Source organism: Lissotriton helveticus, chromosome 1_1 (genome assembly GCF_964261635.1).
Source record: "Lissotriton helveticus chromosome 1_1, aLisHel1.1, whole genome shotgun sequence".
NCBI classification, from domain to species: Eukaryota; Metazoa; Chordata; class Amphibia; order Caudata; family Salamandridae; genus Lissotriton; species Lissotriton helveticus.
The window spans coordinates 908555919-908571116 of NC_136057.1; the positions used below are offsets into that span (position 1 = coordinate 908555919).

General features: G+C 45.3%; 1 protein-coding gene across 1 annotated transcript in view; it reads left to right on the top strand.

Annotated features, from left to right (window-relative positions):
* SRGAP1 (SLIT-ROBO Rho GTPase activating protein 1) overlaps positions 1–15198 on the top strand; it is a 548065-nt gene that overhangs the window by 312276 nt on the left and 220591 nt on the right. The window contains exon 3 of the mRNA XM_078676051.1: positions 5202–5364. Coding sequence (XP_078532177.1) covers positions 5202–5364 — 163 coding nt within the window. The remainder of the gene's footprint in view (positions 1–5201; positions 5365–15198) is intronic.

The following is a 15198-nucleotide window of genomic DNA, read 5'->3' on the forward strand; positions in this document are numbered from 1 at the left end:
CTTGGTTACAGAATTTCAGACGGTGTTCATTGTATGTTGTGCTGCAGACAGCCCTCTATGAATGCACTAATCCTTTAGTGAGACTCTATAGCAGTTTCAAAAAATGTAAAAATAAACGTCAGATTCACACGTCCATTCTCTTCATATTACCTACAATACATGCAGCTGTAGGATGCCACATTTGTGTTTGAGAAGGAGGGTTCTAGTAAAGGTGTGTAGATTTGCCTTTTGCCAATTGCAGGAAACAATTGGTCAACTTCACAAACACAAGGTTGGCAAAGTGTTTTTTGTAAGGGGAAAATTACACATAAATCTGAGTTGCAGGCCATGCACACCCACTCCCACCCCATGAGAACAATAACTTGGCAGGGCGAATTCAATCCAAAATGTTTTTGTTGGAAAAGATGCCCGCAAAAACCTATTATTTGTGATTTTATCAAGAAGTTAAGTTTAGAGAATGTCTGATGAAAGTTACAAAGTGTTTCACATTTGCAGAAGTTTGCCAATGGAGTTTTAATACGGCACCTCTTTGCCATTAATTCATGTCTACCTCTTCAGTTGCTCTTAAGGGTGGTTTATTCGTTTTCAATACCTTTGTTTGTTTTATGTACTAAGGTGATGAGTTTCCTCCAAATTTCTAACTTGCCACACTTGCATGAATGCCTGCCTTTTTGTCAAGCAGTGGCCCACTTGCATCTAATTTGTTCCCTTTACCTGTTCTCCACCAGAATTATCAGGCCTGTTGGCTCCTTGATAACTTGGCTACTCAATATGTCAATTGTAATTTATATTCTGTGAAGTCAGATAATCCCTTCTAGACTATTTAGACCTTACCCCACTTAGGTAATCATCGAACGGTCCCAACCAGAGACTGCAAAACCTGCCATCGAGCATCCACGGGCCTCTTCGTATGCTATAATTAAAACCTGTAGCCACCCTAACAGCAGGCTCCTGGTATCTTTTGTTTGCTGATTTCTTGTTAAACAGAACCAGAAAAGGGGAAATTAAGAGAGGCCAGTAGTAGAGCGCACGTCCATGTGAATGGCTTTAGAGGTACCATGGCATTGCATCACTTTTCCCACCTACTCTGTTTCCAGGGGGACGGTTGGTGGTGAAGGTGAGCAATGCGGATCCACCTCCTGGCTAGCTGACTAACTAGCTCTGCTTCTGACACTTCTAAACAACTAACTGTATGTTTCAATACTAGTAGTCCTACAGTCCCTTTCGGTGGTTAACAGTGAAACCATGTCCAGTATCTTTTCAGTGACTGAGGTCTTGCCGATATCCTGAATCCAGTTACAATTTCCTGATACCAACCGAATTCCTACATGCAATATTCTTTTGAGGCAATGTTTCATATGTAAAATGTCAATTCTGCTTATTAGTATGAAAGGCATAGTGAGGATTAAATGTCATTTAACCAGGTTGACTTACACCCATTTGAATGTATTTGATGCAATATGCACTTGTCTGTTTATCTGATAAACAGAACAGAATAGTAATTCAAGCTTGTTTTTTTTTCTCAAAGTACAGTCTGATTTTCATATCCACCAGACAATTTACCTCCCTCCCTTTTCTTGATCTCATGCCTCCTCAGCTGAACAGACACAGTTCAGACATCTTAAAACGTAAGGGGCTTGAAGTACTAAACACTTTTGGGTTCGCAAACCCAGTGATTTGCAAAATTACATGGTTTGTAAATGTGAAAGTGTGATGTGTAATATCCTACATCCTTTTTGTGTGTTGGAAAAGCCTTTCAAACTCACAAAACGAGTTTTGGATTCCAATCTGAACTACAATTAAGACTGGTCTTGAAAGAGGTGCCACAAGCTAATTGCAAATGTCACTGTTCTGTATCAATGGTTTGCAATTACAATTGCAGTTCATACCATTGTAAAGTTACCAAAATCCTCGGGGACAACTTCCCCTTTTGGAAATGTGTGGACCACAGACATTGGGACAGGGCGCCCCCTGTGTGCTTCCCCTTGATATCTAACCAAACAAGAAGCATTGTTGTTTTATCCCCTTGACCGCGGCGAAAATTCCGCCGCGGTGCGGGTGATTTACGATGTGGGCATGGTTCGGACGGCCCCCGGCCGTCCTCCGCACACGCCCACCGTGACGTCGGATGGCCGCCGGCCGTCCGACGCATGGAAGGGGTTAAAACCAGCATATGTTCCTGTAAGGATTACAAACTGTTTGTAAAACATGTTTAGGTCGAGCCTGGGCAGCACATTCGCTGCTCTGCCAGGCATGCTGTATTCGACTATGGACTTGAAGCTCCAACCATTCTCCGCAATATTTTTCATTGGCTTGTGTCATTGTCCTTTGTAAATGTTGGCCTCTGATTCGTTAATAAGCTTGTTATTCCCTCCTTACTACCAACTTGTCTTCATTTGTAGCCTCCCATGAGGACTGGCCCTTTTACTTCGGTTGTTACACGGTATGTCTTATTTAGTCTGTAAGCACTATTTTCTTTCATGAGTTTCTCCTACTGCAGGCACGAAATGCTTTCCTGCAACATTCAGGGCACCATGCACGCTTTCACTTTCCAAGCAGCCCGGGACAATGGCGGCTGCTTATTTGAAATGAAATAGGTCTCGCATTTACAAGTTTGAGCTATTGGCATTGTAAATGACAATGCCGTTTATTTATGTGTTCATTATCAAAACGGATAAATAAAATGCATTGTCATTTAAAATGCCAATAGCGTAAATTCTCGCAAATGCGAGACCTATTGCATTGCAAATGCTTGTTCCTGTTTGGAAATGCAAACATAGGGATAGTGGTCTGCTGTTTCTTGCAGAGCACCATTCCTGCATTCACAGTCAAACACAGGATGTGTCAGATAGCAATCTGCTTAATTATTATTCAATAGGCAGGTTGTTTTGTGAAGACTTGGAAATGGGAAATTAGAGATGTGACTTATTACTACATAGGTCGCATCACAAGCTGTGCTCCCAGTCGCACACCAGCCTGTGGCCAATTTGCACATCGCTGGTTTGTGAACAGAGACTGTACATCAGACCCCAAAAGTTCTATTTGGATTATACTAAAGACACCAGGATATACTATGGCTTTTTTCACCTATGGAAGCCACTTGGGTGGGCTTCTGCCTCTCTGGATGCCACTTCATATTGCTTCCTTCCCTAACTTCTGTTAAGCTTTTATTTAGGCTCAATCCATTACTGAAGTTTCCTTCACCCATGTTCTGGAATCATGCGCCTATCAGGGTTCAATGCAGAATGCATGCTTTCTGCTGCCAAAACTGCTAGTTCCAGGGCAGAGATACTGTCTGGTCAGAATGTCCTACAGTTCGTGCTTGTCTATTTGCGTTTGCCTTACTCCACTGGTTCTACATGTTTGCTGTGATAGAATCTTTGTGCATGTTTGAAATGCAAAGGTCTTCGGTGCAAGGCTAGTTAGTACTAAGCTACCTGTTGTTGGAAGATATGAGTCTGAGGGCCCAGCTCTTCTATATGACCGACCCTTTAATTCCCTCAACTGTAACCATTTGGCTTTTGTTAAGCAACTAGTTAAGCACTAGTTATCCCAAGAGTGGAATATGGAAGTATCTCTATGTGCGGCCTTCCCAGATCCTCAACGGCCCCTCTAAGAGCTTCAATCAACGCAGCAGCCAGACTTATTACTGGCTCCAAAACAAACTCACACATCTCCCCGGACCTCAGATCCCTTAACTGGCTTCAAAGCCAGAATTAAACTAAAAATCACTTGACTGACGCATAAAGCCATTCATCACAACACTCCTAGCTATCTGGCACAGAAACTGGTGCCTTCATGTGGCAACAGAGCGTCAATGAGTGCCAATAACGTTTTATTGAAACCACAAAGATTCATCAAGAAGAAATCTTACAATCAAGCCTTCGCAGGGTTTGTGCCCAGGATCTGGAATGCCCTGCCCCCAGAAACTAGACTGAATCCCTCTACTGCTTCTTTCAAAAAAGAAGTTAAACCTCTTCTCATGTCTGAATTCACTTGAGCCAGGGTATTGTGATTATACGATTACCTTGTAAAGTGCTCTGATACCCGCAAGGGTCTTGTTCGCGCAATATAAAACCTTTAAAAACAAATAAATTAATAAACTTGAAAAATCCACTTCAGATACCATCCTGTAGGTGATGGTGCTCCCCATACTTGTCAAATGGAGTTTGCTATGCATGCAGAAATTACAACAAATATTGAATAACATATACTGATTAATATTAGATAATATGTAGATTTATAGAGCTAATTTTACAATCGCATTTGATTGTATGTGCCAATTCATGGTGTTATCTTTAGGAAACTGGGTGGTACACTTTTATCAACTTCAGATGATGTAGAGGCTAGGCAGAGTTGCCTCGATGTGAGCCATGTGAATTTCAGGCTACACTAGGATATAATTAGTAAAGGCAATAATGTATTTATCCATATTACCGTCAATTATGCACATTCCAAAACACAAGACATTTGCAAAAACTGACCGCCGTTGGTTTCCTTATAAATTACAACTCCGGTAAAACATACCAATTTATTTTGCTTACATGGAAAATACTTAAGATGCAACATATTGGAAAAGCTTCTTGGTGGCTTACGTAAGTGGGAGGCGATGACTGACATAGACAGAGAGGGTAAGAGGAAGTATGATTTTAAGTTATTCAAATACTCTTGTAAAAAGCGAGTTTAAGATCCAAACAATCGGTGCACTAGAAACCGATTTGGGGGAGAGGAGTTGCCCTAACGGCTAGGGCACTCGACCTCGGACCTGGGGATCTGGGTTCGAGTCTCGTTAACGACGCCAAAACCTCCTGTGATTCTGGCAGTGGCGTAACGAACCTTGAGGGGGCCCCCCTGCAGGGTACGTGAAGGGGCCCCCTCCGAGCTCAATCTAGAGCCCCACAACAGAAGTGCGGTGCTGACGGGGCCCCCTGGAGGGTGAGGGCCCCCCCGCACCGCGGGGGCTGCAGGGGCCTGTGTTACGCCCCTGGATTCTGGGCAAATCACTTAATCTCCCCGTGCCTAAAATGAAAGTGTGTCCTCATGTAACGTAACTGGAAAATGTGTAAAGCGCTCTGATACCTGATTCGGTTCGGGTCTAGTTCGCGCTATATAAAACTCTGCCAAAAAAAAAAAAACTGTGGTCAAAACTGGCTTACATTTCACAATTACAATCTACATATCTTCATGTTTTTTATTTGCAGGAAAGACCAGAATCTGTTGTCTCCGGTAAACTGCTGGTACTTACTCTTGAACCAAGTAAGGAGAGAAAGCAAGGACCATGCAACGCTGAGCGACATCTACTTGAACAATGTTATCATGCGCTTCATGCAAATCAGTGAGGATTCAACTAGAATGTTCAAGAAGGTATGTTAAAAAATGAAAGAAGAGTGTGATGTAAACCTGTGTTAAAAAACTGTGCATGTGTGTCGACACCTCTGCCTTAGATTTTGTAATTTCCTTGGTGACTTCTCAAATCCATGCATGCAAAGATAGAGGGGCATGGTTACTGCTAAATCTTGTTTGAAACACCCCTTTAACTGTCATGGAGTTGTGAAAAAGTTGAACATACCACTAAAGAAGTATCACATAAAGTGTTTAATTCAGTTTAATACATTTATTATTTTCCTAGTGGAACTTCATTCTAAGTAGCGCATCCGTGTTAGATACCCTGTTTTCTACAGGAGTTACATTGTTGACCTATTAATGCACTTTATTCTTGGGTTCCCTCCCACCAGCTAGAGACAACTGTTTTTTACCTTCGCAGAAGATCATTGATGTAGGAAATACTCGTTTTTACCTCCAGGTTGTACTTCTTTTATGCCAGCATTGATTAAGATTTCATTGCCTTCCATTTAACGAGAAACACATTATCAAGGGATTTGGTTTTATTTGTATTACAAGGTCAAGAACTTTCCCACATCACTGAAATATTCCAGGATTGAGTCTGACTGGCCGCGTTTAGTGACTAGGCCTTTATCTGAGCACTTGTGTTAGTGGTTGTTGATGGTGAATTGTTAAGGGTAAGCCTTAGGATGATGATTGAGGTTGTACTTCCATGATCGAGATATCTCTTTGGGCATGTGCTGCAATCTCACGAGACCCTGAGGAAGGGCCAATTTGGACTTGAAATGTATGTGTTGTCAGGTAGAGCAAGGAAAGTTGTGGAAATGCTGCTGGAAAGTTTTTAAAGGATGTCAATAAAGAAAATAATTGTAACTATTCTTTGGTTTTAACAGACATACATTGGTAGCTCCTGTGTGGTATGAGTCTCTGAGCTGGAGTGAACTCTTTCTATGAAGGTACTTTGAATGTGTCCAGGGTCTGGGTGTATAAATGGGTTTCCTAAATCCCAAGGTCATCGGGCGATCTCCTGTTTGTCCACCCATGTTTTGAATACTGCCCTCCTGAGAACTTTTGAAATTGCATGACTGCGTTGCTTGGGCTTATTGGGCACTGTGCTTTCCTTTGTTCAAATGTGGCATACATCTTGCCTGTAGCTACACCACAGGGTCCGCAGTTAATTTGTGCCTGTGGGGCCCACTGGTTTAGGGCACTTGCAATTGTTTGGTCTCTCCTATGGGCAGCAGTCCATTAAAAAAAAATCTATTGTTGCTTAAATGTGTTTTTTTTTGTCTACAAACTGACAGTCAGCTTGACGCATCCAATATCTACCAGGCATCCCCAACTTCTCACAGTGTGCATCTTTTTTACCGTGATTCTGTTCACTATTGATCCCCGTAAGAGATCAATGCTCCATGTATTTGTTATAGATTTTAAAAACTGTACGTCATATGAAGGCACGTCCCATTGAGTCCTTCATGAATTTCTATGATTGGCTCCTTCCACAGAGCAAATCACTGCTGTGGTGTGCATGGACTAGGAAATGAAACCAAGTGCTCCTGCTGGAGGCTTGAGCATTTACCCTGGGTCACAGTTCTGTCTTACTAACTCAAGTCAATCTTCTCCAGGTGCCTCTTCCCATCATAGACGTTTTGTATTTTTTGGTGAAAAAAAGAGAAGTACAAGCAGGGCCGCCTTCCAGACTCACTTAGGAGCTCTCAGGCCAAGGTACTGTTCTGAGGGGGCCCTCTGCGCCACTGATCCCAAAGGCTTGACTTCCCCATGAACCAGGTTATGAACATACTGGAATAATTAATGGGTTTACTTTTAGTGAACCTTTTCAGATCCTATAGCTTTGGATGTACGTGAAAATTGAGCAGTATAATGCATTAGTTGACACAAGGTTTGCAAAATTGTCTTAAGGAGAACACCTCAAACCATTTTTGAGGAACTCCAGCTTGCTTGCTTCGCACGCTCACTGCAATCCAGGTTTGGTCATTACTCATGCAGGAAGCAGGCTACGCGCTGGTTGAAGTAGGTGGCTCCGACAGTGAAAGTGAGTAGTGTCAGTTGGAGAAGTGGTGGCAGCTTCCTAGGAAAATATTTGGGCACCTACAGTTTTTGTTTTCACAAATTAATCACTGCATCGGGCTGCATCTCCAAGCAGGATGTTAACCGCTGCCCTGTGTGCTGTCTGTAGATGACTCCCTCTCTATGTATTTGATTTCTTTCTTTGGGAGCTTCTTGAAGATGAATAGCCTCCTGGACCCTCATGTCTACCTCCAGTCCTTGCAACCTACACTTGACCCACAGAAATGCCCTAGAGTGTGGTGCCTTAGGACAGTGATGGTCTGTGTGCAGCCAAATAAAAGAACACCCTGTGTAAAAATCAGAAGTAGATATGAAAATAACCTTTTCCCATGAAAATAGTCCATAGACCGTACCTGGAATATGGAATGTCGGGGTGCTTTGAGATGAGACAGGTGTCCATAACGTTTAACACCAGTGTTCGATTTGCCTGTCCCCAGCTGTGAGCATCATTCTGTGGATCATTCGAACTCAAAGCTTGATTTATCTTCCCCGCCCACAGCTTGAGCTTTAGTAAGACTACCCCTCGTTCATTAGTGAGGAAATGAAAACGTAGTCCCATGGCCAGGTCCATTAGATTAATGTTCTTTTAATTAAATGGTATATCGTATATTTGTATCATAGAAACTGAAACTCAGTGTCGGATCGATTAAGAACTTTCCAGCAACCGCCTATAACTCAGTGCATCTTACTAGTAATGCATACTTGGTCGAAAAATAGATCTTCTGTCAAAGTGTCTTAAGTTTTTCATTACCTGTCTGTGCTGTGTTTTGAGTTAATTTCCCCCACGTCCACAGTGTCTCAGTGGCAAGACAAATCCCTTCAGATCATCTGCCTTTTCATGCTTTTTTTCGAGCAGGACATGAAGACAATCAGTTGTTTTTATTGACACATTTTAAATTCTAATAAAAACTCTATTGGCAACTTGGCAAAAAAAGTGTCTTTAAGGGAGTACCTTTTTCTCTAGCTTGGTGATTAGTAAAATGTACTCCATCGTGGCCACTTAGGAATATTGTGAGGCCAAGGACCATCCTGCTATCTCTAACCATCCTCCTCTTAACTGTATTCATGTGGCCACTATCACTGACTAATAGCCCAGCCCAGGCTGCAAGCTGTCCAAGATCTCGGAGGTCAGGGATCCAATATTGGTTCCTCAATTTAAAGATTCATCGCCCACAGACTTTGTCCTTCTCTATAATCAGCTACTGTGGCGATGGGCGATTGGTGATCCTAAGAAAGAACAAAGGGAAGGTGAAAGGTTTAGGCAGGACATAGTCTACAAAGCTGCCTCTTGTAGCCTTGACAATTTAAAAACATAACTAATGTACACTTATGAGTTGATGATGTCACCATTAGTATTCTTTACGTCTATAATGAACTTTACTAACTAACCTCGGCGAAAGGAGGGTTTGTATGAAGTAGATCTATGGAGGGTGCAGCCCTTTAAAGGAAAGCGCTTCTTGCAAGATGGTGCCTTTACTACTGTGACTTGAGCTTCTTCTGAGTTGTCTAGAGTGGAACATGAGAAGAGGAGAAAGAATCCTTTGTCATCACAAAAGTTCAGCTACTCATATTTCATAATTGAATCTTCTTAGAGGTCTCGTGTCAAACCTGTAACTAGATGCTGCTCAAAAAATGTATGCTGGAAGGGCTAAGATTCTAGTAATCTTTACTGATCATGTTAACAAGTTTAGTAGGGCGCTAGTTGGAGGCTGCCATTAAGCAGCACCGTAATAGATTGCTACTTCCAGATCTGAACATATCATACTCTTGATTACACCCTGTCAGTCACTGGCCACTGTACTGATGTCTTTTTCTTTCAGTCATTCAAAACTCTGTAAAGTAACCCATCCCTTTTCCTTACCTTGGCCAATGTACAACTTTTACTTCATTATGTAGTCTACTTCATGATAATCATTGCTCCCAGATAAGTCCAGGGGGCATAAAGGTAAGATATTGCTTGTGCCAGTTGAAGATGTCCGCACACTGAGCACTCTGCACTAGCCAACAGACTTTACCACCATAATATCCGTCACCATCCGCTTTTACAAAGGATACAGATGCACTGGGACCGCTGAAGGAATGGCAAGGGACGAACTGGCGACCTGTGGTGACCCAGTCTACAGCGGCGCCCGAGAAGGAGTGCGATGCTGGGGCGACTACCGAGAGGCAAAATGATGCCGGCCGCGACCCGTAACTAGCTGGGGCTGCCGATGCGGTCAATGTGGGCAGGACTATTAGGGAATCTGAGCAACCCCGCCATAGAAGATTCGCCTGGCTGGCTGTGTGCTGGCGGAGGCACCCAGCAACTAAGAATCGTACCAACCACGGCCCGACCCCGGCAGAGACTCCTGCAGTGGGTCACACTGCACTGGCATGCCGGATGCTGCAAGAAATTGAGGCTGGCGCTTGGTAGGCCGGCCTGAATATGGGCCACACCATGCTCGCAGTAGACTGAGTACGAGCAGTGAACTCTGGGTTGGTAAGCGCCGCAGTTCAGATTCTTCTGACACCGGACATAAAGAAGGTAGGCGCAGACTTGAAGTAAGGCCAGTCTGTGGCACATAATTGTTTAAGCCGCCAAAACTGCAACAAAGACCTGATGGGGGCACTCGTGTCTGCAGCCTGAAGGGAGTTAAAGCCTCCAACTTCGGTGTGGTGACGGGGGGGTCCACGGCTGGGGCCCCCTCCCTGAGAAAGAGGCGAACCCTGAGGAACACTGCAGTGCGGCTGCGCGCCTGCGTTAACTCGGGGGGGATCTGGATAGCCCAAAATGAGGAACATACGGGGTAGCGAACTGTTTTGCCTACTAGAAGGAACCTAAAAGGGACAAAAGGCCGGGCGCTGGTCGGGACCCCCGCCATCCCTCCATGCCCCTGGATCATCACGGAGTTGCCCCCGACTAGGGGAACAGCAGGACAATGGTCCCCGCAAAGGGCCCGCGTCTTGGTCAGGTCAACCATATTAATAAGTACACAGTCATGCTGTGTTGGGAAGGGGGTGCAACAGGAACCCCTCCAATGCATGAAGTTGAGAATCAAGGGCCAGATTGAGAATCAAGGGCCAGACCCCTTGCTAAAAGACATCATGAGAGTGATCACAGACTTTTGAGTTACCCTAGAGCCCAAACTCGAAACTGTGATGGAGGAAGTAAACCTGCTCAGGGTGGACCTTTGGAAACTAGCGGATAAAACCTCCACAGCGGAAGCGAATTCTGGGGGCCTCCAATTCAGGACCAAACACCTAGAGGAGCAAGTAACTGTCCTGACAAAGCGACAGACAGAAATCATGGTCCAATTAGAGGACCAAGAAGGCAGGGCCTGCTGCAACAATATTCGCATGGTGGGGATCCCGGATGGAATAAAGGGGCAGTCAGCGGACCTCTTCCTGGAAGATTTGATCCTGCACACCTTCAAGCCAAAGCAACTGTCCACCTTCTTCTCCATAGAGAGAGTGCACCCTGCACGGGGGCCGCGACTGCGGCCAGGACCCCCCACACAATCGTAGCCATCATACTTTACTTCAGGAACAGGGATGCCATTCTACAGGCAGCTCGCTTGCACGGTGACCTCCATTATGAAAACGCCACCATCTGCTTCTTTCTGGATTTTTCACTACAGGTACAACGCCAAAGAAGGACATTCAATGTGGTGAAAAAGACCCTTAGAGACAGGAATCTGAAGTATATGATGCTGTTCCACGCCAAGCTTAAGGTGTTGGCAAACAGAAAATTGGATTTCTTTACAACGCCGGAGGAGGCTTGGAATGGCTGAAAAGGTTGGAGGACGGTCGGGCGAAAGGGCGACCTGTAACAGACGCCCGCCAAGAAAGAACAGCTACAGAGGAGACAAGGCCTGGCCTCCCCACCCAGCCGATCCAGCCAACAACAAGATGCAGATAAGTGACACTGAGGGGCCTGATAGCACCTGGGGAGATCCGTGATCTGTGAAGAGCATTTAGATATTCGTTCTCCAGGTTTCTGCCTATGATTTTGGAAATTACCTCTAAGATACTCCCCACCCTATGGCGGCCTCTGATGAGTCCTCTGTTATAAAGAACTGGGGACACTGACTTATCCGACCTAATCTCCATTACCTCGAAACCGGGCCGGTCCTCGGATGCTTGTTTCCGTTCTGGGAAGGACATGGCTTTTGTAGTTCGGACTGGACTGTTCCCATGGGGCACAGGGTCAGCGCTGATTTGCATATCGCCATTGTCTAACCCAGGGTGGTGTGGAGTGGAAAAACGATGGATTTGGGCCCAGATCTTTGGACTGGGGTGAATGTGTGACATTGATCCACATTCTGTCCATCACTGTTGTGTTTGCAATTACCGCTCTAAGTGTACTGGGGATGCTCAGACGTGAGTCCCAGGCACTCCACACCACTGGAGTCAAGCTAGCCGGGCTGATGAGAGGTGTTACCTCGAAACCGGGCCGGTCCTCGGATGCTTGTTTCCGTTCTGGGAAGGACATGGCTTTTGTAGTTCGGACTGGACTGTTCCCATGGGGCACAGGGTCAGCGCTGATTTGCATATCGCCATTGTCTAACCCAGGGTGGTGTGGAGTGGAAAAACTATGGATTTGGGCCCAGATCTTTGGACTGGGGTGAATGTGTGACATTGATCCACATTCTGTCCATCACTGTTGTGTTTGCAATTACCGCTCTAAGTGTACTGGGGATGCTCAGACGTGAGTCCCAGGCACTCCACACCACTGGAGTCAAGCTAGCCGGGCTGATGAGAGGTGTTACCTCGAAACCGGTCCGGTCCTCGGATGCTTGTTTCTGTTCTGGGAAGGACATGGCTTTTGTAGTTCGGACTGGACTGTTCCCATGGGGCACAGGGTCAGCGCTGATTTGCATATCGCCATTGTCTAACCCAGGGTGGTGTGGAGTGGAAAAACGATGGATTTGGGCCCAGATCTTTGGACTGGGGTGAATGTGTGACATTGATCCACATTCTGTCCATCACTGTTGTGTTTGCAATTACTGCTCTAAGTGTACTGGGGATGCTCAGACGTGAGTCCCAGGCACTCCACACCACTGGAGTCAAGCTAGCCGGGCTGATGAGAGGTGTTACCTCGAAACCGGGCCGGTCCTCGGATGCTTGTTTCCGTTCTGGGAAGGACATGGCTTTTGTAGTTCGGACTGGACTGTTCCCATGGGGCACAGGGTCAGCACTGATTTGCATATCGCCATTGTCTAACCCAGGGTGGTGTGGAGTGGAAAAACGATGGATTTGGGCCCAGATCTTTGGACTGGGGTGAATGTGTGACATTGATCCACATTCTGTCCATCACTGTTGTGTTTGCAATTACCGCTATTTGAACTGGCACTGGAGCATTTGGCACACTGGATTAGAACGGACCCGATGATATGGGGTATCCCAGTGCCACGGGGATGAGAAGAGCGCATCTCCCTATATGCTGATGATATACTCCTATATTTATCAAGACCCTACTTTTCCATAGCAAGGGTCCTTTACATTTTCAAGCTCTTTGGGAGCGACTCTGGCTATACCATAAATTGGACTAAATCATTTGTGTTGCCTTTGTGTGGCATTCCTGCGGGACTACCGGTAAAATGTGCAGCTCCAATCGTGGAAGAAGGCTTTAAATATTTGGGCATCTATGTAACACGCAGTGACTAGATATTCTTCCAGCATAACCTCTTCCCCCAATAGCACAGACTTTGCATCGACATAGCATATTGGCACACCCTTGCACTGTCCTTAATGGGCAGAGCAGCCCTGTACAAAATGATGACCATGCCACTCCTGTATGTTCTACAGAACACTTCCTATTCAGTCCCTACCATCTTCTTTAAACAGACAGCCCAGGAACTCTGAACCCTATTATGGCAATGGGGCGCATTCCGTATTTCCCTAAATAAAATACAGGGGGTCTACTACTGGGCCTCACAATTAATAGTAATAAACGTTTGGATCTACACTGGTAGGTAGGAACCGGCTTATAGAATGGACAGAGAAGCAATGCCAAATGAGAACCAAAAACTTCTCCTATATGCTCATAAGCCACACCAGTACTGGCCAGCATATACTGCAACAGTGGTCAAATGTTGGAAAGAGGCAACGGATACCTGGGCTGGCAAGACAGGTTGACAGACATGACACCACTATGGATGGGAGACCAGCTGAGTGAGGTGGCTAATTTAGGTTTCTCAAGATGGCAGACTGTAGGTATTGAGCACCTAGGAGACATGTGGAGAGATGGAGTGCCCCTTCCTTTTGATGATTTAAAGCAAGAATACAACCTGGCACCCGCCCAAATCTTCCCCTACACACAACTTATACATGCTCTAAAAAGACACGTACAATGAGGATTGACCTTCCCAGATCATTCCCCCTCTGGAAGACAGACTATTAGTAGATCCAATTCTTGAAAAAAGGGATGTCCATAGTGTACAAGAAAATAATGAACAATGCACCAGACCCGTTAGCCCCCCTGAGGAGTGCCTGGACAGACGACCAGGGCAATATCGAAGATGAGGATTGGATAGAGGCACTGCAGAGCCCTAGAGAAATAGCAATCTGGGCGAGATTCAGCCTGGTACAACTCAAGGTCTTGCATCGCTCATGTTACCCCCGCACACTGCTACACAAATGGGGAAAGACACAGTCACCGCAATGTGAAGAGGTTGTCAGCAGAGGGGATCCTTCTTCCATATTGTATGGGACTGCCCATTCATCAGTTCATTCTGGCAAGGGTGAGAACAGTAATGTCGAGAGTATTGGGAGTGGAAGTGCCCATGGATGCCAGGTGGCTCCTACTGATAATCAAGGGAGAGTGAGACTGGCCACAACTCAATAGACTCTGGCTGGCCCTAGCTGCTGGGGTTGCAAAACGCAATATAGCATGACGTTGGGGGGGGGGCGGGGGGGGGGCGGGGGGGGGGAGGGGTGGTGCCTCTCCCTCGTCAATGGCAGAGTGGGATGCTGACTTAGATTGGTGCCAACGAGCAGAAAAGGTAATATACAAATGGAGAGGTTGTAACAAGAAATGGGAAAATATAGTCTCCCTGGCGGGAATACAGGGGCATGTGAGAGGGACCGAGAGTCCTCTGATGCACACTTCCACCCCCCCAAGAGTGAGAGAAGTCGAACCGTGTGTAACTCCCACCACATGCAATGTCGAACTATGAAGGAGCGTACTTTATATAAATCACAGTGACTGTTGTTAGTCTACTCCATTATAGTGAAGCATGATGTTTTGCACATAGCTGGTGACGTACATGTGAATGTTTTCAGTCTTGTTGTAGCTAATGAGCTGGTTTAATAAAAATATGTATTTTTTAAAAGTAAGATATGGGATAAGGCCTTTTCATCTCAAATAAGTGCCCTCTGGAACTCTCACATGAATTCCTCTAAGCAGAGCCACAGAAATCACGCCGAAGATGCTCTGAGCACCGTATCTCTTAGAGGGACCTCTTGGGCGCCCGACGCTTCTCCAGAACCAATGAAATGTCACTTAAGTTAAATGTTGCCTCCTGGTTGCCAGTGGTTCTTTCTATCTGATCATCCTACTTTACCAGAAGGTAAACTACAACTTTGGCAACCCTTGAGAATGTTCCTCCTAAAGAAGGGGAACATTTTAACAAATATTATAGGAAAAGCGCTCCAGTGGATGCTGTGAATATGTGAATGAGATGCTCGCTAGAGCGCTCTTTACATTGAGCTGTTGCATATATGTTTTAAATTAATTCATAAAGGCTGCTATGCTTTATAATGGAGGAAAGCATTAGACGTTATGCT